This window comes from Larus michahellis, chromosome 4 (genome assembly GCF_964199755.1).
Source record: "Larus michahellis chromosome 4, bLarMic1.1, whole genome shotgun sequence".
NCBI classification, from domain to species: Eukaryota; Metazoa; Chordata; class Aves; order Charadriiformes; family Laridae; genus Larus; species Larus michahellis.
Genome location: NC_133899.1, coordinates 94,474,184 through 94,497,254, shown reverse-complemented (window position 1 = coordinate 94,497,254; position 23,071 = coordinate 94,474,184). Strand labels below are relative to the sequence as shown.

General features: G+C 67.0%; 2 protein-coding genes across 6 annotated transcripts; both read left to right on the top strand.

Annotated features, from left to right (window-relative positions):
- Positions 1–482: 482 nt before the first annotated feature.
- SSRP1 (structure specific recognition protein 1) lies at positions 483–8,830 on the top strand. Of its 2 annotated transcripts, none has more exons than XM_074586718.1 (17): positions 483–617; positions 1,322–1,477; positions 2,176–2,361; positions 2,625–2,730; positions 3,358–3,548; positions 3,633–3,863; positions 3,957–4,060; positions 4,185–4,313; positions 4,676–4,897; positions 4,986–5,058; positions 5,549–5,687; positions 5,827–5,872; positions 6,578–6,701; positions 7,180–7,350; positions 7,501–7,592; positions 7,735–7,918; positions 8,467–8,830. In XM_074586718.1, the coding sequence occupies exons 2-17, from the start codon at positions 1,424–1,426 to the stop codon at positions 8,533–8,535; spliced, it is 2,121 nt and encodes a 706-aa protein (XP_074442819.1). In that variant the 5' UTR covers positions 483–617; positions 1,322–1,423; the 3' UTR covers positions 8,536–8,830. The 2 variants fall into 2 exon arrangements, with proteins under 2 accessions (XP_074442819.1, XP_074442820.1); XM_074586719.1 differs by having other exon boundaries at positions 611–650.
- An 850-nt stretch (positions 8,831–9,680) lies between these two features.
- Positions 9,681–21,305, top strand: TNKS1BP1 (tankyrase 1 binding protein 1). 4 transcript variants are annotated; one of them, XM_074586704.1, is made up of 13 exons: positions 9,681–9,796; positions 10,302–10,404; positions 11,041–11,184; positions 11,367–12,012; positions 12,827–12,899; positions 13,597–14,823; positions 15,113–17,601; positions 18,686–19,019; positions 19,256–19,388; positions 19,492–19,628; positions 19,846–20,012; positions 20,597–20,662; positions 20,968–21,305. In XM_074586704.1, exons 3-12 carry the CDS (start codon positions 11,088–11,090, stop codon positions 20,655–20,657), a joined length of 5,364 nt encoding a protein of 1,787 aa, XP_074442805.1. In that variant the 5' UTR covers positions 9,681–9,796; positions 10,302–10,404; positions 11,041–11,087; the 3' UTR covers positions 20,658–20,662; positions 20,968–21,305. The 4 variants fall into 4 exon arrangements, with proteins under 4 accessions (XP_074442805.1, XP_074442806.1, XP_074442807.1 ...); XM_074586705.1 differs by lacking the exon at positions 9,681–9,796 and adding an exon at positions 9,920–10,154; XM_074586706.1 differs by lacking the exon at positions 9,681–9,796 and adding an exon at positions 9,920–10,186 and having other exon boundaries at positions 18,689–19,019.
- The last annotated feature ends 1,766 nt before the right edge of the window (positions 21,306–23,071 follow it).

Genomic DNA, 23,071 nt, shown 5'->3' with positions numbered 1-23,071 from the left:
CCTGTGAGGGGTCCCGCGCTCCCCCCCGGGACTCCCCGCCTGCCAGACCCGCGGGCGGGGCCGGGGAGGGGCTCGGTGCCCCCAGGTGGGGTTGCAGGGTTTGAGAGGGGTCCCCATGGGGGGGTGCTCATGGGGGGGGGCGGCCATTTTGGGGTGCCCCCCATATTTAGGGTGCCCCATCTTGGGGGTGCCCCCTGTTTGGGTAGCCCCATTTTGGGGCGCCCCCCTATTTAGGGTGCCTCATCTTGGGGGTGCCCCATTTTTTTGGGTGCCCCCGTCTTGGGGGGTGCCCCCTATTTGGGTGCCCCCCCAGCGGGGTCCGCTCCGCCCGAAGGCCTCCCGCCGCTCTATGGTGCCCGGCGGGGCAGCGCGGCCGTTGAGCGCTGGGGGAGCGGCCGCTCTATTCCCCCACACCCCCCACCTCGCTGGCGGGGCGGGCGCGGGAGGCGCGTCCTCTCTAGCCGGAGTCCTCCTGGAGCTCTATGGTCGCGCCGCCGCCGCGGCCGCGCGGTCCTCCGGCCGGCGCCCAGAGCGGCTTCTCTCTATGGCGGAAGTCGAGACGGCTTCCGGCGGCGGCGGCGGCGGCGGCGGCGGCGGGGGGGGAGGTTTCGCGCGAGGTTCGTGTTGCGCAGGCGGGAAAAGTGGTGGCGGTGCGGGGGGGGGGCCGGGCCGGGGGGGTCGCACCGGGGTGGGGGGGGCTGGGACCGGGGGGCGGGCCGGGCCGGGCCGGGCCCGGGGGGGGCAGGTCTGGCATTGGGGGGACAGGCCCGGGATGGGGGGGGGCACAGAGATGGGGTGCGGGGCCGGGATGCGGGGGGCAGGCCCGGGATCGGCAGGGCCGGGGAAGCGGTTGGACCCCGGAGGGGGAGCTCAGGGCCGGGGAGAACTGGGGGTTGGAGCAGCGAGGGGGGGAATTTGGGGTGCGGGGGAGTGGTTTGGGGTGGGGGGGGGCACCGGGCAGGGGAAGGGCAGGGCTGGAGGCACTGGAGGGCGATGCGGGGGGGACACACCGGTGTGGGGGGCCCAGGGGAAGGCCCTGGGTCTGTGGCAGGTCTGGGGAGAGAGGGGTCCCGGGAGGGTCCGGGTTGCCCCTCACGAGTGGGTCAGTGTCACCCCGAGAGGCAGCGTCCTGGGGGGTGAGGAAAGTGGGGGTGGGAGCAGGAGCAGCTCTGGGGGGACAGAGGGGGTCTGGGGGTGCTGGCATGGGTGAGGTTGCAGAGCGGCTCCCTGGGAAAAGATGGCTCCCTGTGGGAGGGCCAGGAGCCATCTTCCCCCGGTAGCCACCTGGCCGAGCTCCGCTCACCCTCCGCTCCCCCCACAGCTGCTCTGTGCCTGGGGCATGCCGGGCTCGGGGGGGAACTGAACCCCTCGCTGCGCTGCGCCTCCTTCCCCTCCCGCACCCCAGGTGCCTCCCCCAGCCACCATGGCCGACACGCTGGAGTTCAACGAGATATACCAGGAGGTGAAGGGGTCCATGGTGAGCGGGCTGGGGGGGTTGGGCCCCGGGGAGACCCCACTTGGGCCCCACCGGGCAGCACATTGCAGTGAGACCTGCAGCTGTGGGCGCTTTCGCCCCTGGCGCCTCCCCCGTCCTGGCAGAGGGTGTTTTGCTGATCTCGCCGGGGAGCAGAGGCGCCTCGTTTCCGGGGCTGAAGTGTTTTGGAGCATCGATGGGGCCTTTTAGTGCCAGCCCGGTGCGGAGCAAGCAAGGTTGTGGTTGGGAACGCTTCCAGGAGCAGGGAGCGGGGATGCCAGCTCTGCGCGTCCACCCTTTCAGGCCGGAGCTGCTGCGAGAGGGCTGTGTGTTGGCCGTCAGCCTGTTCCAGCACAGGGGGAACGGGCAGGGGGCGTTCAAGGGGTTGCTGGGGCACCCTTAACCCTTTGGCTTTTGGGAGATCGTCCCCAAAGCCCGATGGAATTACAGCACTGTAGTGGCACCGAGGGTGCTGACGACTCTCTTGTGGGCACTCGAATCCCGAATTTGGGTGGTAAAGAGGGTGTGAGGAGCAAAGCTGGTGGGCAGTTGGGGAAGTCACATTGTTCTGCATGGAGGGGTTGTGCAGCCACCTGTTGCGCCCGAAGGGCGACGGTTCCCTGGGCCGGAGCTGCTGGCGCCATTGGGCTGTGCCCCTGCATGCGGGGCGAGCCCCCCCTCATGCCTGCCTCCCCCGGCAGAATGATGGGCGGCTGCGGCTGAGCCGGCAAGGCGTCATCTTCAAGAACAGCAAGACGGGGAAGGTGGACAACATCCAGGCCTCGGAGCTGGCCGAGGGCGTGTGGCGGCGCGTGGCGCTCGGTCACGGCCTCAAGCTGCTCACCAAGAATGGCCACGTCTACAAATACGATGGTTTCCGGGAATCGGTGAGTCCCCCAGCCTCTGCGTGCCTGGCCTGTCCTTGTCCCTGGCTGGCGTCTCTCCACTTGCTGCCTTGTGCTTATCCGGTATCGAGCTGTGCTCCTGCTGAGTCTCACAGCGCTGAGCCCCTCAAAACCAGCTCTGACCACTGTTTTTCTTGCCAATTCCTTTGTGGTGGGGGGGCTGCATCCCAGTTATGGGCTCTGGGCAGCACCTGGCTGTACTCGGTGGTTTCTGACAGATGTTCCCTCCTTCTCACCCCGGCCAGGAGTTCGATAAGCTCTCAGATTTCTTCAAGGCCCACTATCGCCTGGAGCTGGCGGAGAAGGACCTGTGTGTGAAGGGCTGGAACTGGGGGACGGTGAGGTTCGGAGGTGAGTGGTGGTGATGCCATTACTGGGGGAAGGGAACCTCTGTGCCGGGGCGGTGTGGCTGTTCCGGGAGCTGGGATGGTTTCCCAGCAGCGCGGCTGTTCCTGCATCACCCAGCCCGTCCCCTGGACAGTGGCCTGATTCCTGGTGGTGTCCTCAGGGACAGCGAGGACGTTGGCCATCCCAGGAAAGCAGGAGGTACCTGCTGGCCCTGAATGGGGGGGGAAAGTTTTGCAGGCAGGGAAAGCTCAGTGTAAAAGAAGGGTCAGTGCGGGAGCTGCGAGCGTCTGGCAGAGCCCAGCGGTTCTTGAAGGAGCCTGGGGAACTGGTGGACGCTTCTCCCTGGTCTGAGACCAGGGGAACATGGGAACAGACGGTTCCCTCCTGTTCAGTTCTGACTGGTGTCGATCTCTGGGTCCGTAGCCAGAAGGGGAAAGCCTGGAGCATGGGAATGCAGGGGGGGAGAGGAGAAGCATTGCTGGATTTTGGGAGAAGATGGAGGCTGCTGTGTGAGATGGGATCTAGGAGGACACTGTGGGTCTGCCCCACAGGGTGGGCCTTCTCCCTGCCTCGTAGCAGGGTGGTTCTGATCCCGCTGTGACGGGCTGCGTTCCCCTCCCACCCCCGTAGGGCAGCTACTCTCCTTTGACATTGGGGAGCAGCCCGTGTTCGAGATCCCCCTCAGCAACGTCTCCCAGTGCACGACGGGCAAGAACGAGGTGACGCTGGAGTTCCACCAGAATGATGATGCCGAGGTCTCGCTCATGGAGGTTCGCTTCTATGTTCCCCCCACCCAGGAGGACGGCGTGGACCCTGTGGAGGTGAGCTGGGGGCCAGGGGGCTGCAGGTCGGGCAGAGCGGGGAGCTGGGTACCCTCACCCAGCCATAACTCCCTTCCCTTGCAGGCCTTCGCTCAGAACGTCCTCTCCAAGGCAGACGTGATCCAGGCCACCGGAGATGCCATCTGCATCTTCCGGGAGCTGCAGTGCCTGACGCCTCGCGGGCGGTATGACATCCGCATCTACCCCACCTTCCTGCACCTCCACGGCAAGACCTTCGACTACAAGATCCCCTACACGACAGTGCTGCGCCTCTTCCTGCTGCCGCACAAGGACCAGCGGCAGATGTTCTTCGTGGTGAGGAGGGGATGGGGGCTCATCCCTCCCCCGGGGAAGGGTGACAAGTGATGGGTACAGGGCATTTCAGGGCCTTGCCTCTTCTCTTTTCAGATCAGCCTGGACCCCCCGATAAAGCAAGGCCAGACCCGCTACCACTTCCTTATCCTGCTCTTCTCCAAGGATGAGGACATCTCGCTGACCCTCAACATGAACGAGTGAGTTCCTCTCCTGCCAGGCCACTTACTTGACCCGCTCCCTGAATCTGGGGGCCGTGCAGAGGGAGGTAATCAACCTCCTTCCTGCACTCCCCTTCTCACCATTGCCCTCTTGGACACGCAGGGAGGAGGTGGAGAAACGCTTTGAGGGGCGGCTCACTAAGAACATGTCGGGCTCGCTCTACGAGATGGTCAGCCGGGTCATGAAGGCGCTGGTGAATCGCAAGATCACGGTGCCTGGCAACTTCCAGGGGTGAGGCGCGCTGCTGCCGGCCGAGGCGGGTGTGATGGGGGAACATGGGATCTTCCTGCCGCAGGAAAGGGTGCGGAGGTGGGGAGGGATGCAAAGCCTTGTCCTCCCTAGGGCAGGAGAAGCTGCTGGTTTGGCAGCCTGAGGCCAACTGTTTGAGACCCCCCCGACTCTGGCAGCAGGACCGGCCCCTCTCCTTCTCTCTTGTTCCTGTGGTCAGGGAGAAGGGGCTCTCTGAGTTTCGTGCCGGGGGAGCTGCTGATGGCCTCGTCCTGGCTGCTGGGGCCATCTGTCTCGCTGCGGGGACGGGCACAGGGAGGGCGTTTGCTCCCCGTGGTGTCAGGCGGCTGCGTTTGCTCTCGCAGGCACTCCGGAGCCCAGTGTATCACCTGCTCCTACAAGGCCAGCTCGGGGCTCCTCTACCCGCTGGAGCGCGGCTTCATCTATGTGCACAAGCCGCCCGTGCACATCCGCTTCGACGAGATCTCCTTCGTCAACTTCGCCCGTGGGACCACCACCACCCGCTCCTTCGACTTCGAGATCGAGACCAAGCAGGGCACGCAGTACACCTTCAGCAGCATAGAGAGGTGCTGGGGCGCGGGCCAAGCTCTTGCCGTACCCGCCGGGCTGCCCCCCGATTGCCCCCCGTCCCTGACTGCCCCCCCTCTCCTGCAGGGAGGAGTACGGGAAGCTCTTTGATTTCGTCAATGCCAAGAAGCTGAACATCAAGAACCGAGGCCTCAAGGAGGTACCTGCTGAGCAGGGCTGGTTCCCCGCACCCCACTGGAACCGCTGCCCCGCCGGCTGGGGTGGGGAGAGGGCTGGGGGCTGTCTTCTCTCCAGGATTTTGCTGCTTTTCCCCTTTTTTTCACCTCTCTTTTCTCTCCTTGCCCTTGTAGAGGAAAAAGGTCCGTGCGATATCCCTTCCTCTTTCTCCTCTTCCTCTTCCTGGTGCAGGTTTCCTGTGCATGGCCGTGGTGGTCCCTGACTAAACCCAGTAACTCGGCATGATTTGCGAGAGGGGCCCCCCCTAACTCAGATAACTTTTCTGCTCCCCTCTCTCTGGAGCCCTGATGGGGAGAAGGAGGGGACGTGGCGGGTGTCCCGTCCTCCCCGCCCCGTGCATGTGTCCGGGGCTGTGCCCACCCAGGAGCATGCCAGGAGTTGCAGTTTCCAGGGGGGAATGTGTGCAGGTGGGGTGGGCGCAGGGAATGGCTCTCACGCCGTCTCTCCCGCAGGGCATGAAGCAGAGCTACGACGAATACGCGGACTCTGACGAGGACCAGCACGATGCCTACTTGGAGAGGATGAAGGAGGAGGGCAAGATCCGGGAGGAGAACGCCAACGACAGCAGTGACGGCTCTGGGGAGGAGACGGGTGAGGGCTGAGGCTGGGGGAGGCGTGAGGGACTGCCGGGGGGCTGTCTTGGGCACTCAGGTTTCTCCCCCTGGCCTACGGTGAAGTCCTGTCGGTCCTCGCCTCGCTATAAGCTGACCCCTGCTCTCTCTCCTTCCAGATGAGTCCTTCAACCCCGGAGAGGAGGACGACGATGTGGCTGAAGAGTGAGTAGAGGCCGGGCAGGGGTTTGTCTAGGGGGGCCTTTTGGAAGGTGCTGTTTTGGGGGTGTCGTGTGGGGGCAGTGGCGGCGTGGGGCTGTGTGAACGTAGGGGAATGCTGCGGGCACAGCCAGTATCACCTTACAAATCCCTGGACTTAAAAATCTCGAGAAGCGGCTGCAGTTCTGGGCACTCTCTGCTCTAATGACATTACACGGCTTGAAAGGGTTCGGGAAGGGCCGTCGGGGGGATCGGATGGCTCCTGGAGGAGGCCTCGGCCGCTCAGCCTGGGAAAGAGAACGGCGGGAGGAGGATGGGACGTGGCGCCGTGAAATCCTGAGCTGGGGGTGAGGGTGGGTGAGAATCGCAGCGTGAAGGGCTGTCGTCTGCTGGTGAGATCCGGGCTCAGCCCAATGGGAGGAGGTGGATCTCGGTGGAGTTGAGCTGTGTGGCGTTGAGTGCCTAAAATTTACAGGAAGTCAGAAAATGATGAGCCGTGTTCGTGGAAGGAAGGTCCCCCGAGAGCTGTTAAGCGTGCACACAACAGCTTCAGCTCAGGAAGTCTCCGAGTTATGGGTTGCCAGAGGCTGGGGGAGTTGGGGGGCAGGTCTTGCCGCCTGCTTGTCGCTGCTGCGTCCTCCCCACCTCGTGCTTCGTCTTCTTGGGGTGGGGGGTCTCGAGCTGTCGCTGACGCCAAGTACCTCCACGCAGGTTTGATAGCAACGCCTCGGCCAGCTCCTCCAGTGGTGATGGCGACAGCGACCGGGATGAGAAGAAGCCAGCCAAGAAGGCCAAGATCGTCAAAGAACGCAAGCCCCGCAAGAAGCAGGTGGAGGTGAGCGGTTGGTGATGGTGGGTTGTGGGGACCAGGAGCCGCTCCCGGAGCGTGGATTGCTGTTCCCTGTTGGGAGCGATGCCGGCAGAGCTGACTCACCTCTGCCTCCTGCCGCAATCTGGTCTGGTGCCACCACTGGCCGTGCTTGCCCTGGCCGGGTCAGTTGTCCAAGCCCGACTTCGCTGCGTCCCGCAGCTCAGTCTCAGTGGAGTCTTTGCCAAAGGGCACGTTGTGCCTGGCCAGGCCTTTGGGTTTTTGGAGGACTTGTCTCCTCCTTCCAGCAGCCCTCTCTTCCAGCCACCCCAGGTGTGCGCTGCCAGCCCCCCTCCCCTGGCGGTGCGGCGTGATGGCCGGTGGGGTGTCGGAGGTGAGCTGAGACCCAGCCCCTCGTCTTGAGGCAGCCCCGGGTGCCGCGGCCTGCAGCGAGTGGTGCCGTTGGAGGCTGCCATGCGTGTTCTCTCCGCTCTCTGCCATCTAGAGCAAGAAGGGGAAAGACCCCAACGCTCCCAAGCGGCCGATGTCGGCCTACATGCTCTGGCTGAACGCCAACCGTGAGAAGATCAAGTCGGACCATCCCGGCATCAGCATCACGGACTTGTCCAAGAAAGCTGGGGAGCTCTGGAAAGCCATGTCCAAGGAGAAGAAAGAGGCGAGTGGAGTTGCAGGGGCCGTCTGGGTCGGCATGGGACGTGGTGGAGAGCGCTGGTGTGGTGTGGGTGGGGACGGTGTTGGGCCCCGGTGGTTCAGAGGGTGGAGGAGGAGGAGGGAAGTCCCTGCTCACCCGCCGCTCTTGCTGCAGGAGTGGGATCGCAAGGCGGAGGACGCCCGGAGGGACTACGAGAAGGCCATGAAGGAGTACAGCGTGGGCGGCAAGTCTGAGAGCTCGAAGGCGTGAGTGGGCTGGGGAGGGGGTGGCAGGGCTTTACCCCGCTGAAATCGGGTGCTCCCCGCTGTCGCGGTGCCGGGGCCCCTGCAGGGGGTGAGGAGCATCCTGGGCTCTTGGCGTGGGGGTCACGCGTCTCCTCGCCCTCAGGGAGAGGTCAAAGAAGAAGAAGAAGAAGCAGGAGAAGCAGACGAAGGGCAAAGCGGAGAAGAAAGGCGCTGCCTCCAAGTCTTTGTCCTCCACCAAGTCCCCTGCCAAGAGCATGAGCGAGAGCTTCAAGAGCAAGGAGTTTGTCTCCAGCGACGAGAGCTCCTCCGGGGAGAGCAAGAAGGAGGTAGGGCGCGGGGGGGCTGGGACCCGCCGGTACCGCTGTGTCCCCATGTCACCACTGTCACCCGTCCCCGCTGTGGGGCACGGGAGAGGCGGGGGAACGGGAGCACTGCTCTGACCTCATCCCCCGCCACCCTGATGACCTCATCCCCTACCACTCTGACCTCATCCCCCACCACTCTCACTTCATCTCCCATTGCCCCGACCTCATCCCCCGCCACCCTGATGACCTCATCCCCTACCGCTCTGACCTCATCCCCCACCGCCCTGATGACCTCATCCCCTGCACTGGTAACTTCATCCCCACTGCCCTGATGACCTCACCTGTGCCGCGGTGACCTCATCCACTGCCCTGATGACCTCATCCCCCGCTGCCCTGATGACCTCATCCCCCGCTGCCCTAATGACCTCACCTGCGCCGTGCTGACCTCACTCCCACTGCTCTGATGACCTCATCCCTGGTTGCCCCGTGATGTCATCCCTGCTGCTCTGACCTCACCCCCTGCCCTGATGAGCTCACCTGTGCCGCACTGACCTCCCGCTCTCCCGCAGGACTCGGAGGAGGAGGGGGGGCCCAGCCCGCCCCCCAGCTCGGAGGACTCGGCGTCCGGCTCGGATTAGCCCTCCCCCCCCAGCCGCTCCTGGGGACTGCGCAGGGCCCGGGGCTGGGCTCCGGACCCCCCCGCACCCCCTGGCGCCAAGGGGACACGGCCACGGGGAGCCCCCCCAGGCCCCCTGGGGAGCCTGACCCGTGGAGGGGGTCCCTGGGGGGCGGCAGCCCCCCCTCAGCCCTATTCCGCATCAATTTATTTTTTTTAAATACTCGGGTTTGTTTCCTTGTTTCTTTCCTTGTTGGTTTTGTTTATTTTTTGTATTTTGGGTCCCTATTCGGATTGAATAAAAAAACACCCCCCCAGGGCGTGCGTGTGGGTGCAGAGCCGGCGGGGGCATGGCCCCCTCCCCGCAGCCAGACTTGAGCAGGGGCTGGGGCTGAGCACCCCCTCCCCGGGCTGCGGGGCCGCTCCCTCCCGGTGCCATGGGGGGGGTTCTGCCGCTAGCCGCGGCTGCTGGGGGGGAGCCGGGGGGGGGCCGAGGCCATTAGTGCCGGTCCCTACGGCCACCGCTTCCCACGTGGGCTGTGGGGGGGGGCTGCAGGCGGGTACTGGGGGGTGTTGGGGGGCTGTGGGGGCTGGGGGGGTTGTTGGAGGGGCTGCACGTGAGTGCTGGGGGGTTGTGGGGAGGTGTTGGGGGGCTGCAGGGAGGTACTGGGGGGCAGGGGGGCTGCAAGGGGGATCTGGAAGGGCCTTGGGGTTCTGGGGGGGCTGCAGGGGAGTGTTGGGGGGGTCTTGAGGTGCTGGTGGGGCCGCAGGGAGGTGTTGGGGTTGCAGGAGGGTCTGGGGGGGAAGAGGGTGCTGGGGTGGTTGGGGGGGCTGCAGGGGAGTGTGGGGGGTGTTGGGGGGCTGCATGGAGGGTGTTGGGGGGGCTTTGAGCTGCTGGGGGGGCTTAAAGGGGGTGATGGAGGTGTTGGGGCTGCAGGGGAGGAGTTTTGGGGGGTGAGAGGGTGTTGGGGGGCTGTGGGGGCTTCAGGAGGGTGCTGGGGGGGACTTGAGGGGGTGGGGGGGGTGCTGGGGGGGTCTGGGGGGGCGTTCGGCGTGTCTGGGAGGTGTTGGGGGTCTGGGGGAGGGGGGCGGTTGCCCCTCTATCCTCCTCTCTATGGTAACCCCCGGCGCCTCTCTATCCCCTTCCTCTCCCTGCTCCGCCCGGCCACGCGGCGCCGGGGGCCGCTCCGTGCCGCCGCTCTCGCTGGTTGCTGGGGGGCGTGGCCAGTGGGGAGGAGGGGGCGTGGCCTCTCATGAATATGCATCAGCAGCCGCGGCGGAGGGTGAGCGGGGGTCGCGTACCGGGAACCGGGGTCCCCCCGGGCCCGTTGTGCCCGCCGGGGGACGAAGCCGCGGGGGACCCCGCGGCTTCGTCCCCCGGCGGGCACAACGGGCCCGCTGGGACTCCATCTCCCCTTCCCCAAAATCGAGAGGGGGGCTCCGTTGCCACGGCGACGGGACTAGGCCCCGCTGGCCTGCGGCCTACCCCGCTACTCCAGCGGGGGGCTTCGTTGCCGGGGCAACGGGAGTAGGCCCCACCGGAGGAGGAGGAGGACTTTTTGAGGGGGGGGACGACGACACGACGACAAGGACCCACATCCCGTCCCGCGGCCTCGTCACCGTCCCGGGGTTGCCAAAGGGGTTGGGAAAGGGGCCCCCGATGGCTTCCAGATGTGGGTTGGGGCGGCCGGTGGAAGCGCGGGGCGGGGGGGGGAGAGCGAGGCGGGGAGAGGAGGGGAGGGCCGGGCCCGGGAGGAGGCACCGAGCGGGTTTTTCCTGTCCCCGCAGCCCCGGTGAGTCACGGGAGAGGCCGCAGCGTGAGACCCGTGGGGACGGCAACCCCCCACCCGCGGCCCCGGCCCGCCCCGGACATGAGGCTGCCGTGGGGAAGGTGAGCGGGGCACCCCGCGGGGGTCGGGGGCGGCTGGCAGAGCCCGCGGGGCTCAGCCCCGGGGCTGGGGCTGGCGCAGGCGAACCCGGGGAGAGGGCGGGTGTGGTTACTGGGCAAACTGGGGGGTGTGTGGGGGCGTTTGGGGGGGCTGGCACAGGTCGGTGGGGGTGAGGGGTGTGTGTTGGGGGGCTGGGACGGGCTGACGTGTGCGTGTTGGGGGGCTGGGGCGGGCTGATGCCGGACTGGGCTGGGCAAATGAGGAAGAGCAGGGATTTTGGGGGTTGCGGAGTGTGGGAGCCGCTCCAGGGTACACGCCGTTATTGCCGTGTGCGAGGGGCGCAGGCAGAGGGGGGCTGAGGCGGTGTTGGGGTCCCTGCGCCCTGCCCTCGTGGTGTGGGCGAGCCGGGGCCGGTGTACACAGGGCGGTCCCTGCGAGGAGAGGGCTGGCGGTGCGATAGCGGTTTGGCACGTTGTCCAGCTGCCGGCACAGGTGGACACGAGGCTTTGGCACAGGGTTGGCACCATGCTGCAGCACGGCTGGAGGAGGCAGCTGCTGGCCCCTGGGTCCTGCCAGCCTCAGCCCCTGGGCAAAAGGACCCTCCCCGTAACGCTTTTCTCTCCTCCTTCTCTCCCCAGGGGCTGACCCTGTGCTGTGTCTGCCGAGCCCCAGCCACAGTTCTGCCATGGCCTCGCAGCCGCAGCCCCTGCGCCCTGCCGTGCCCTGTGCCTCCCCCACGGGCACCGGCGGGGCTGGGCTGGCGGCCGGCAGCCCCGAGAAAGGTCTGTCCCTGTGGGGCTGGGAGAAATTGGGGTGGGGGGGTGTTTGCTGGCCTGTTCTGCTCTGGGGAAGGTCCCCTGGTGCCCGAGGCTTGTGCTCAGCCTGGTGTGCCCCGCTGGCCTTCCCTGGGGAGCCCAGCGGGGCTGCAGAGCTCCTCCAACGTGGTGATTCTCCTCTCTCCCAGGCACTGCTCGCCCCAAGCCACCGGTGCGGCCCAAACCCCGGGTGCTGCCCAAGCCGGCCGTGCCCGCCAAGCCCTCCCTGCCGCAGCCCCCGCCAGGGCCACGGCACCCTCGCCCAGAGCTGCCCTCCGCCGAGAAGATGAACCGCCTGGCAGGGCCCCAGCCCTACAGTGGGGGCGGCTCGGGGGGGCCCCTCAGGCGTCCCTCCTTCACCCTCAAGTCACCTGAGACCCTCAACGGGAAGGGGCTTCCATCCCCCGCAGTCGCAGCTGCTGAGGACCCGGGTCCGGCCCCTGTTGAGGAGGTGCCCCCCGCCCCACCAACACCCTCTCGCAAAGGCCCGGCTCCCTTCAAGGTGACGCCGGTGCCGGTGGCCACCAAACCGGAGCGATTTCCGGGCACCACCGTGGAGGAGATCCTGGCCAAAATGGACAGCAGGGAGGGCCCGGGCAGCCCGGACCGAGCCCGGCTCTCGCCCTTTTGCCCTGATCCCTCCTCTCGTTTCGGCTCCAAGACTTTCACCGCCTTCCGGAGACGTCCGAGCGGGGAGGCGGACGGAGCCCCCCCTAGCGAAGCCCGCCAGACACCCCAACCCACGGCGGGCGAGCTGGGGACGGGGGAAGGCGAACACCCGATTGCTGAGACAAGGTGAGGGGCTGGGAACCAACCCGGGGGGGCGAGGGGCTGCAGGGACGGGGAGATTTTGCTCTGAGCCATGCTGGGGATGGGAATAACGGAGCTGAGGTCTGGTTGGCGGTACGAGGCCGGTGTTCCTCCTGAGCAGGCAGCGCCTTGAGCTGCCTCCGTGGGAAGGCCGGGGCGGCCGCCGCCGTGCCGGGCGGTTTGCTCTGACCACAGGAACGGGCCGTCCTGGCCCAGGAGCTGCTGCCGCGCCTGCCGCCCCCAAGGGCCGGGAATCCAGCCAGCCAGCCATCCCGCTCCCTGGGCAGGGGCTGCCCTGGGGCTGGGAATAACGGGGAGGGGGTCGTTCCCCTGGGGAAACGTTCCCTTTTTCCCATCCTTGCTATTTTTTTTCCTGCCGGGCTGTGCCAAGGCGGAGGGAACTCGGCAATCCGCGGGACTCCTGGCTGCAGGATGTCCTGGGTGAGAGCCAGTGCTTGGCCATGCTCCCGAAGGCTGGGCACCTCCGGGAGAGCGAGACGGGGGCTATTTTAAACCAGAGTGTGAGAAACTTGCTCTCCAAAGCACTGAAAACTTTCTGGAAAGGGGATTGAGGCTGATTTGCCTCCCTCCGTTCTGCAGTCAAAACCTTGCTGATAATTTGTTCTGGTTTTGGGTATGGCTTGCAGCGATTGAAGGGCCTCTTGTGGTTCACCCGACCCCATCCTGCTGCGGCCAGAGCGGGTGGTTTGGGGCTGGGAGGTGCCTCGGCAGGTGGGGGGAGAGAAGAGTGGAGGCGCAGGGGAAAAATTCATTCTCCTTCCCCATTTCTCTCTGGCAGCGGCTCCCCCCCAGCCGGCCCAAGCTGTGCCGGGGACCCCCGCGGACGCCGGAGGCCACCTACCCCCCCTGACGTGAGTTCTCGCCTCGCCCTCCCGTGCTGCGGCAGCTCCGTTCCTGGGCTCTCTCCTTCGGGGCTCTCCTGTCTCCTCCGGGGCTCCCTCTCTGCGGGGTGCGTGTCTCTCCTTTCTCCTCGGGGTGCCCACCGCCCCTTCCTCTGGTGAAGCCGGGTTCCCCGGGCACGGGGCCAGGTTCTTCTGGAGGGGGGGTGGCGTGTGGCAGCGCTGCTGCCGAGGCGTGGGCAGGGAGCAGCCGTGAGTCACCAGCCAGGGTTTGGTGACCCGGCAGGTATGTGGCAGGGCAGGCCCTTTTCGGGCTCCCTGCCAACCCCACTCCCCTCTCCCCGTGCTTGGCTGGGACACCGGGCCGTGGTGACACCAGGGTGGCAGCCGGCAGGGTGACACTGGCAAGGGGGTGCCCAGCCCCACGGTGGGGTGGGGGATCCGGGCTGAGGGTGTTTTTACTTCTTCCTGCTTCATTTCTTCCTCTCCATCTGTCTCCGCACTGCCGGAGGGTGGGTGTTGGAGGGGGGGACACTCAGCCTGGGTGGCTCACAGTGGCCCCCGGCCATGGAATGGGGTTGGGGGCCCGCTGGGAGCCACCCGGGCTGCCTCGGATTTGTGGAGAGGGGCTGTGATTTGCGGGTGGGTGACGCCTGGGGCGTTCCTCTCGAGTGACAAGACATCCCCTCTCCTCCGGCTCTTTCCACAGCTCTCCTCTCTCCAGCCGGGTGCCCTCGGACCCCCTGGCTCCCCGAGGCCCCCCATCTGCCCGGCCCCAGGAGCTCCCTTCCAGCCTTCTGCCTCGGCGCCCGGCTCTCCCGATGCCCCCCCAGAGCTCCCAGTCCCTGGGTCCCCCACCCTGGCCCCTGGCTCCCCCGAACCCCCACCTCAGCCTCCAGCTGAGGTCTCAGCCGCCTCCATCCAGGCCCCCGGCGCTCCCTCCTCCACAGCCGAACCCTGGCTTGGCATCTCCCGCTCCCCTGGCTCCCCCCACACTCCTGGGGAGGGATCCCCCGATACTGCCAGCCCCCCTGGCACTCCCGAACTGCCTCCCAGAGTCACCTGCCCCCCCGGCTCTCCCGAGGCTGCCACTGAGTACCCAGGTCCCCCCAGCCCACCCCCAGAGCCCCCTGCCAAAGACTCTCGTCCCCCGGGCTCCCCGGAGGGACCTGATGACTCCCCGGTGTCCCCACAGTCCCCCGAGGGTCCCGATTTCAGCCCCCCTCCCTCTGGCAGGGACTCAGGGCTCCGGCGCTCTTCGGAGGGGGTGCTGCAGCCCCCGATGGCGGGGCAGGGCATGGGGGCGCTGGGGGGCTCGCTGAGCGCCCTGCCCCGTCCCGGGGACCCGCCGTCAGAGCTGTCCCTGGGCAGCGAGTCCGGCTGGAGCCTCTCCCAGTCCTTCGAGTGGACGTTCCCCTCGCGGGGGGCACGGCGGCTGGCGTCCCCCCCCCAGTCCCCCATCCGGGAGACGGCTGACTCGGGGCTCTCCGCAGAGGGAGAGTCGGATGGGGAGGACCCAGCCCCGGGCCCCCCGTGCTCCCAGGGGGATGGCGAGCCCCAAGGGGCCGGTGGCTGGGGAGCAGAGGGGGCTCCATGTCCAGGGGGCCCTGTGCCCCATCGGGAGGCTGAGGGCTCGTCAGAGGAGGAGGAAGAGGAGGAAGGGGAGGCAGAGCGGGATGCCACTGTGCCCTGCTCCTCTCTCTGTGTGACAGAGCCTGGCCAGGACCTGTCTGAGCCCGAGCCCCCCACCCAGCCCATGCCCCTCACTGAGGCTGCCCCACCAGCTCTGGGCACCGTGGACGACTGCCCTGCCAGCCCGCAGGGCCCCGGCGGGCCAGGCCAGGCCGAGGGACCCCCGAGGGACCTCCAGCCCCATGCCGACCCGGGCTGGCTGGTGGAGCTGCTGTCCTCACCCAAGGCCCGTGGCTCCCCGCAGGTAAGGCGCCACAGGAGCCGGGAAGGGTTGGCACCAGGCCGTGGTATCGGTGGGTCCCGGGAGGGGAAGGGTTCAGGTTAGGACCCCCCAGGAACGGGGGGCCCCGTGGGGTGGGGTGGGCAGGTGGAAGGGTCTGGCCTCCCCTTGGGATGGGACCTAGTGCTGTGTCCCTCAGGTGTCCCAGGGTGTTTCCCCCTCTCTTTTCCTCTCCAACTCTCCTCTCTGCTGCGTGAGCCGGGGCTGCGACCCCTTTAGCCCCCTCTGCCCCTTTCTTGCCCTCTTTCCCCAGGACCTGCTCGGCTGGTCGCGGAAGGACCTGTGCAGTGAGTTTGGCATTGGCAGAGCTCAGCAGGCCGGCACCTTCGACTGGACCCCTGAGGCTGTGGCCAGGGACAGAGACTGGCCTGGTGAAACGGAGCAGGACCGGGAATTCAGGACCAAATCAAGCTGGGACAGCATCCACAGCACCAGGGATGGGGACCGGCAGGATGGGCCCTTCGGCACCACCAGGAAGGACTGGGGCAGAGATTACAAAGGGACAGAGCTGATGGGGGAAGCGAGACTGGGCTGCAGCGACTGGTCCAAGTCCCGTGGCGCAGAGGAAAGCTGCCTGCAGGATCAAGACTTCGGTGCTGGCAAACCCAAATGGGGCACGGGCTATGGCTTGGACAGTGTGGGCAGTGGGGAGGAGATTGGCTCCAGGAAGGCCGACTGGAGCCGCAGCTACGACATGGGACACAGCCAGCAGCAGGATGAGGAGCCGAGCTCCAGGCAGCCCAGCTGGGCTGGCAGGTATGGCCCCGGGGCCCCGGAGAGCCGGGATGGGGAGATCACACCTGCCTGGGCCGGACAGTATGGTACCAGCGACGCGGAGGTGGGGGACAGGGAGCTCGCCCCAGACTGGGCCAGTAAATACAGCAGCAGGGACGCTGAGAGCAAGGACGAGGATTTTACGCTGGGCTGGGCTGGCAGATCCAGCACTGGGGACACTGGGACACCAGAGAAGGAGTTCAGCAGACCGGCCTGGGACAGCAAATACAGCACCCGGGACATGGAGAGCCAGGACCGGGAGTTCAGCCCCAGCCGACCAGCTTGGACTGGCGAGTACAGCACCCGAGGCATGGAGAGCCAGGACCGGGAGTTCAGCCCCAGCAGGCCAGCTGAGGCCGGTGAATACACCACCAGGGACATGGAGAGCCAGGACCGGGAGTTCAGCCCCAGCAGGCCGGCTGAGGCCGGTGAATACACCACCAGGGACACGGAGAGCCAGGACAGGGAGTTCAGCCCCAGCAGGCCGGCCTGGGACAGCAAATACAGCACCAGGGACATGGGGAGCCAGGACAGGGAGTTCAGCTCCAGCAGACCGGCCTGGGATAGCGAGTACCGCAGCAGGGATGCAGAGAGCCAGGACAGGGAGTTCAGCCACAGCAAAATGGCCTGGGATAGAGAGTACTGCAGCAGGGACATGGAGAGCCAGGACCGGGAGTTCAGCCCCAGCAGACCGGCCGAAGCCAGTGAGTGCAGCACCAGCGACATGGAGACCCAGGATGGGGAGTTCCAGCTCAGGAGATCAGCATGGGATGATGGATACAGCAGCAGAGAGATGGAGACTGAGGACAGGGAGTTCAAGCCCAGCAGACCAACTTGGGATGATGAGCACAGCAACAGGGATGCGGAGAGCCAGGACAGGGAGTTCAAGCCCAGCAGATCAACCTGGGATGATGCGCAGAGCAGCAGGGATGTGGAGAGCCAGGACAGGGAGTTCAGCCCCAGCAGACCAGCCGTAGCCAGCGAGCGCAGCACCGGGGACGTGGAGACCCAGGACAGCGGGTTCAAACCCAGCAGAGCAGCCTGGGATGGTGAGCAGAGCACCAGGGACGTGGAGACCCGAGATGAGGAGTTCAGCCCCAGCAGACAGGCCTGGGCCAGCGAGTGCAGCAGCAGAGAGATGGAGACCCAGGACAGCGGGTTCAAACCCAGCCGACCGGCCTGGGATGACAGATACAGCACCAGGGACGCGGAGAGCCAGGACCGGGAGTTCAGCCCCAGCAGACCGGCCTGGGCCAGCGAGTTCAGCTCTTCGAATGCCGAAAAGGAAGAAAGAGAGTTTAGTCCTGGCCGGCTGAGCTGGGCTGGGGAGTGTGGCATTGGCCAAAAGGAGCTGGTCGACACGTTCAGTGTCAGGAAAGATGACTTGCCTGGCTCCGGTGCCCCCGATCCCCCTGCCCAGGAGCCCGGCTGGGGCAGCACCGGCCGGCAGGAGCGCGGTGCCACCGATAGCAGGGACTGGGCCAAAGAGCTTGGGGGAGCTGAGCGCCACAACCAGTTCGGCATCATTGGGACAGAGTGGGTGACGGATCCCTCTAGTGCCAGAGCAATATCAGATGGCTCCACATCCTGGGCTGGCGGAATGAGGTCCGAGGGCCTGCGGGAGCCCCTGGGAGACTGGCAGAGGGATCTCTCCTTCGGCACCCCAGATGCCGCCAGCTGTGTGGGCACTGGTGACGCCAGCAGGGTTGGACTAGGCCAGATGGCCTGGGGTCAGGGCCTGGGCCACCTGCCTGCCCCGGGCAGCTCTGCCCAGCCCCAGGAGGCTGGGCTGGAAGGGCCAGGCTGGAACTGGGAGCTGGAGGCAGCCGGCTGGAGCATGGAGCTGTGCGATGCCGAGGCCAAGCGCCGGGAATGGGCCAGTGCGTTTGGTGCCCGCTGCGCGGCCCGGAGCCGGGACTTCGGCGCTGGGGAGCAGAGCCCAGGAGATGACGCCGGCTCAGCGGATGGGTAAGGAGGAGGGCGCTGGCGGTGGCAGTGCAGCCCCGGGGGGGGACCTGTCACCCTCGGGTGCCCATGCTGTCCTGCAGTGGGGACTTCTGATGACATGGGCCTCATGCTGGTGTCCTACCATGCCTCACACGTAGCCGGGGGACCGGCTGCCTCTGGCCCCGGGCTGCCAGAGCTCCTCTGCCCCAGCCTCCGCATTTCCTCCTGCAGCCTCCAGCCCCACAACTGGAGCAGGAGCTTTTCGAGGGACTGGGTTTCAATCGTCCCGGCAGGATCTGCTGTCTTGAGCTGATCTAGGAGGGGATGATGCCTTCGGGGCTTCTTGGGCTGATCTCCCTCTGACGTGGAGAGCCCTGTATGAAGTCTGGGGGGTGCTGGTGTTCCCTCGCCCCCCAGAAAAGTGGTAGAATTAGCCCCGTGCCCTTATTGCTTTGTCAGGATGTGGGAACCCTGATTTCTGCCAAACTTACAGAGCTGGGGATTCCCAAAATGATAAATTCCCTCAAGCTGCCTGAAAATAAGGATCCCAGGAGGAGGGAAGCAAAAGCCCCACGGGGCTCAGGAAGGGCCCAGCCTGGTCGCCCTGTGTGGGGCTGTGGGGACCCCTCACCTCCTGCCCCGGGAGCCGTGTGGGTTCCTGCTGCCAGCGCCATCCTGCACCCAGCTGGCCCTGATCCTCCTCCTGCCCCTTGGTCACCTGGTGTCCCCCTGGCCACCTCCTGAGGGCTGGGGACTCTAATGGGGGGTCTGGCCCCTTTCTCTGCCCCAAGGGGGAGAGTTGGCCTGAGGCCCCGGTGAGTCTGGCAGCCTCCTTGCCTTCCCCAGACCCCAAATTCTGTGCCAGCATTTGGGAAGGGGCTTTGGGGAGACTTCACAGAGGTGCCACCCCCTTGGTGTGACATCCCGGGAGAGAGGGGAGAGTCCTGGACACCTGGGTCCTGCCCTCACTTCCCGGGAGCAGCGTTTGGCCCTCCCCATGCCTCAGTTTCCCCTGGAGGCTGACGGAGGCGAGGTTTGGGGCAGGGGAAGGGCTCGTGTTAGCTGGAGCTGGAGGAACTCTGGGGTCTTGTCTTGTCTCCCTGAGCAGAAGCATCCGTCTCTCGGACCCCAGCCCGCCCATGGGCGAGACTCAGGCTGACCCCCCAGCTGCGGCATCCCCCCGGCATGAGCTGCCCAGCCCCACTGAGGAGGAGAGGGGCCTCCCCAAGCCGGCCACTGCCCCGCAGAGTCCCAGGGCCTCCCCTCTGCTGCCGGAGGCTGCCGGTGGCACCCTGCTGGACATGGGGAGTGAAGAGTCCCCCTTGGACCACCCGGATGGGAAGAGACCCCCGAGCTGGGAGGAGAAGCGGCTCTCCCTGGGCGCCCCTCAGCCCGAGGGACCCTCGGACCACGCCGGGCAGGAATTTGCCTTCCTGGAGGTGAGTGGTGAGGGGGCAGCCTCCAGCCCCCTGGGGGTGCCCAGCTTGTGTGGGGGCCCTGTTCCTGTCCTGCTCTGGGGACGGGGGCTTTACCCTCCAGCCTTAACCTCCTCCGAGGGACAGGCTGCGGATTGAGGGTCCCTCTGTGCCATTGTGGGCGTCCGTGGGCATGCTGGCTGGGGGGGCCCCACATCTCCCGGGTGCTGGGCACTAACCTGTCCCCGTGGGCTCTGCAGGACACGGAGGTCCTGGACAGCAGCGTGTACCGCAGCAAGGCCAACCTGGGACGCAAGCGCCGGCACCGGGCACCGGCCCTCCGCCCCGGGGCCACCTCGGAGGGGGACAGCTGGATCTTCCGGGACTCCACAGGTGAGAGCCCCTGGGGTGGTGACAAGGGGAGAGGGACCACAGGGCCCTCTGTCCTGGGCAGAGGCGTCTCACAGTGACACTGTCCCCCACGTCCTCCCCACAGAGCCCCGTCCAGCCCTGGCAGCATCCTCTGACGACGAGGCAGCGGAGGAACCCAAGAGCCGGCGGGTGCGAGCGTCCCTGTCGAGCAAGGGGGTGAAGGTGCCGCTCTTCCCCGGCCTCAGCACCTCCGCCCTCAAGGTGGGGACCCCCAGGATCCCCAGGCAGTGGGGTGATGGCTCCTGGCCAGGCAGGAGAGAGGGAGGGTTGAACAAGGGGAGGGGAAACTGAGGCAGGTTGGGACTGGGGGCTGGGCTAAAGGTGGGCAGTGTGGGGAGCGATGGGGAGGAGGCGGTGGGAGGATGTGGAGGGGGCAGAGCACAACGTGCCCCCCCTGACTTCACTTTGCTGCACCCAGGCCAAGCTGAGGGGACGAAACCGCTCGGTTGAGGAGGGGTCACCGGCAGGGGACAGCAAGGCCACCCCCGCCAAGGACCCCCACGTGCAGCGCTCCAAGTCCTGCAAGATCCCCGGCTTGAGTGGGAAACCCCTGGCGCTGCCCCCCAAGCCGGAGAAGTCCTCGGGGTGAGTGCTGGGGGCGTGGGACCCTTGTGGGGAAGAGAGGGCTGGGCTTAGGGAGCCACGGGGGCGGGAAAGGGGGGGCTTGGGGGGCTGTGTGCGCATCTGGGGACAGATGCTGTGGATGGGGGGAAGATGCTGAAGGGTGGGGAGGTGCTGGGGGGCTGTCACGTGGTTCCGTGCCCCACTGTAGCAGTACCGAGGGGGGTGTTCCAGAGGCATGGAGGGTTTTGGGGTGCTTTAGGGGTGTGAAGGGGTTTTGAGGGGTGTGGGGGCTCTCCAGGCTGGCACCTCCAGTGTTCGTAGGCAGCCAGAGCTGGGCTGGGGGGAGCTGGGCGCCAGGGGAGGCTTTGCTGCGTGCGGCGTCCCCAGGGCCGGTGTCCTGGAGAGCCCGGGCTGCTCCCCCCAGACACTGCCTGGGATGCAGCCCTGAATGCCCCAGCTCCCCGCCTGTCCCCCCAGTCTCCCCCCAGTCCCCCAGGGAGCCTAGATCAGCCGGGGACCCTTCTTGGTTGTGCCCCTGGGGGTTGGTCTGGGTCCCGGGGGTGTTTTTGGGGGGCTTATGCCAATGCAGTGCCGATACCTCCCAGGTCCGAGGCCTCCCCCCCGCACTGGCTGCAAGCGCTGAAGCTGAAAAAGAAGAAACCTTGAGCAGGGTGAGTGCGGGAGCTGGGGGGTCACTGGGGACTGACCCCGGCCCTCCCAGGGCAGGGCACAGCTGGGGACCCCCTCCCTGTGGTCCCCACATCAGGCTGTGTGTCCCAGGGGGCTTGAGGGGGACGTGACACCGGCCAGGGTGGCCCAGGGGGAAGTGTGTCCCCACGTCCCTGGGCTCTGTGCTGCCAGGAGGGGCAGCCCCCCCTCCTGCCCGCTCCAGCTGGGGACCCCCAGGGCTGGGTCACCCCTGGGGCTGGGGGTCCCCGCGGATCCCTCACCCCCCTGCCCGCTCCGTCTCTTCCAGGCTCGCTGTCCTGACGGCGCGTCCCCGAGGCTGACGGATGCTGTCCCCAGGGCCAGGCCGCCCCCTCCCCATGGCGGGACACACACACACATCTATGCACTTTGTATGATGCTCGCAGGGTCCCCATCCCCCTCCCCACACCTCCTCCCCCCTCCTCGGCCCACGGGCCTCCCCCGGTGTCCCCCTTCCCCTCGGTCCCCGCCTCGCCGGGGCTGGGGAGGGGGGGCCAGTGCATCCCCCTTTCCCCTCACCCCCTGCTCTTGTATCACCCTCAGACAAAGAGCAACAGGTCAGGATTTTGGTGCCACTCTGACAGGACAATAAAACTTCGTCGGTTGGTTTGGGGGGACCCTGGGTCTTCTCTCAGCCCCCCCGGGACATCTGCTGGCCGGGGGGGCCTCGTGGGGACGCTGGCGTGGGAACTGCCACCAGGAGGAGCTCTCTGCCCGCAGCCGGGGCCGGCACAGACCGCGGGCACCCCTGGGTGCTGCCTGGTGGGGGGGCACAGACCCCCCCCAGGGGTGAACCCCCCAGCCCCGGGTGCCGGCGCAGGGGCAGCGTGTGCAGCCGTGGGTGTGCTCCCACCCCAGCGATCGGGGGCCCATGCGGGCGTCCACCCACCAGTGGGGTGCCCACGCTCCTCCCCACAGCACTGTGCCCCCGGCGTACCCCCACCTCCCCGCGCCCCCCAGCATCCCTCTGGGGAAGCAGCCCCTTGCACACTCACCTTGCACGCGTGCCAACCCTTGTGCACGCAGCTGGGCACGCGTGTGTGTGCACACCTGTGTGTGTGTGCGCACCTCTGCCTCTGTGTGTGTGTACACCTTCGTGTGTGTGTGTGTGCCTGTGTGTGTACGCACCTCTGCCTCCGTGTGTGTGTACACCTTCGTGTGTATGTGTGTGCGCACGTGTGTGCGTGTGTGTGCACCTCTGCCTCTGTGTGTGTTTGTACACCTTCGTGTGTGTGTGCGCGCACATGTGTGTGTGCGTGCGCACCTCTGCCTGTGTGTGTGTGTGTACACCTTCATGTGCATGTGTGTGTGTGTGCACCTCTGCCTCTGTGTGTGTGTGTACACCTTCATGTGCATGTGTGTGTGTGTGTGCACCTCTGCCTCTGTGTGTGTGTGTACACCTTCATGTGCATATGTGTGTGTGTGTGCACCTCTGCCTCTGTGTGTGTGTGTACACCTTCATGTGCATGTGTGTGTGTGTGTGCACCTCTGCCTCTGTGTGTGTGTGTACACCTTCGTGTGTGTGTGTGTGTGTGTGCACCTCTGCCTCTGTGTGTGTGTGTACACCTTCGTGTGTGTGTGTGTGTGTGTGCACCTCTGCCTCTGTGTGTGTGTGTACACCTTCGTGTGTGTGTGTGTGTGTGTGCACCTCTGCCTCTGTGTGTGTGTGTGCACGCCGCTGCCCTCCCGTGCAAACCGGACCCGTGTGCCCACCCTGGCACCGAAGGGTCCCATCCTGCCCGTTCCCTGCCCACCCGGCTGCGGTGCCGGGGTCCCCCCGGGGAGGAGCGGGGAGGATCCCACCCCAGCCCCGAACCTTCGCCCCCGCCCTCCCTCCGGCCGCGGCGCGGGCTGCGAGGGGCCGATGTCCCCAGCCCGCGGGGGTTGCGGGGCGGCCGCCAGGCTGGGCCCTGGACGGCGGGGGACGCCGGTGCCCTGGGCTCCAGCCGCCGAAGGAGGGGCGCCGCCGGCGGGCGCCGTGCCGGGCCGGTGAGCCGAGCTGCCGCCTGCCGGGACGGGGACCCGGGGCTGGCTGTCCCCTGTCGGAGGGGGGAGCTGCGGAGGGAGAGCTGTGGCCGAGGAGCTGCGGCTTCCCCGGTCGGATGTGGTAACTGCCAGCGGCCCCAGAGGAAATCGCCGAATCCCGCCCGGCGGCACCGCCGGACGCGGCCCCTTGGGGCGCGGGGTGCCCGGGCAGTGCCGGCAGCTCGGCCGGTGTCCCGTCCCCCCCGGGGGCTGCCGCATCCTCCCGGCGCCCGGGGGGCTGCCCGCGGACGCCGTGGGGCCGGTCACGGCTGCCGTCCCCCGTGGGCAGACCCCGGCGCGCCTTCGGGGCGGGGGGGGTGGTGTGCCGGGCCCGGCGTGTGTCGCTT

Excerpts from the sequence above, each read along its gene's own strand:
- SSRP1 (XM_074586718.1), top strand. The coding sequence starts at position 1,424 with ATGGCCGACACGCTGGAGTTCAACGAGATATACCAGGAGGTGAAGGGG. Across the intron at positions 2,362-2,624 it reads ACGATGGTTTCCGGGAATCG|GAGTTCGATAAGCTCTCAGA; the intron begins GTGAGTCCCCCA and ends CACCCCGGCCAG. Across the intron at positions 6,702-7,179 it reads CCCGCAAGAAGCAGGTGGAG|AGCAAGAAGGGGAAAGACCC; the intron begins GTGAGCGGTTGG and ends TCTGCCATCTAG.
- TNKS1BP1 (XM_074586704.1), top strand. The coding sequence starts at position 11,088 with ATGGCCTCGCAGCCGCAGCCCCTGCGCCCTGCCGTGCCCTGTGCCTCC. Across the intron at positions 12,900-13,596 it reads GGCCACCTACCCCCCCTGAC|CTCTCCTCTCTCCAGCCGGG; the intron begins GTGAGTTCTCGC and ends CTCTTTCCACAG. Across the intron at positions 20,013-20,596 it reads AAGCCGGAGAAGTCCTCGGG|GTCCGAGGCCTCCCCCCCGC; the intron begins GTGAGTGCTGGG and ends GATACCTCCCAG.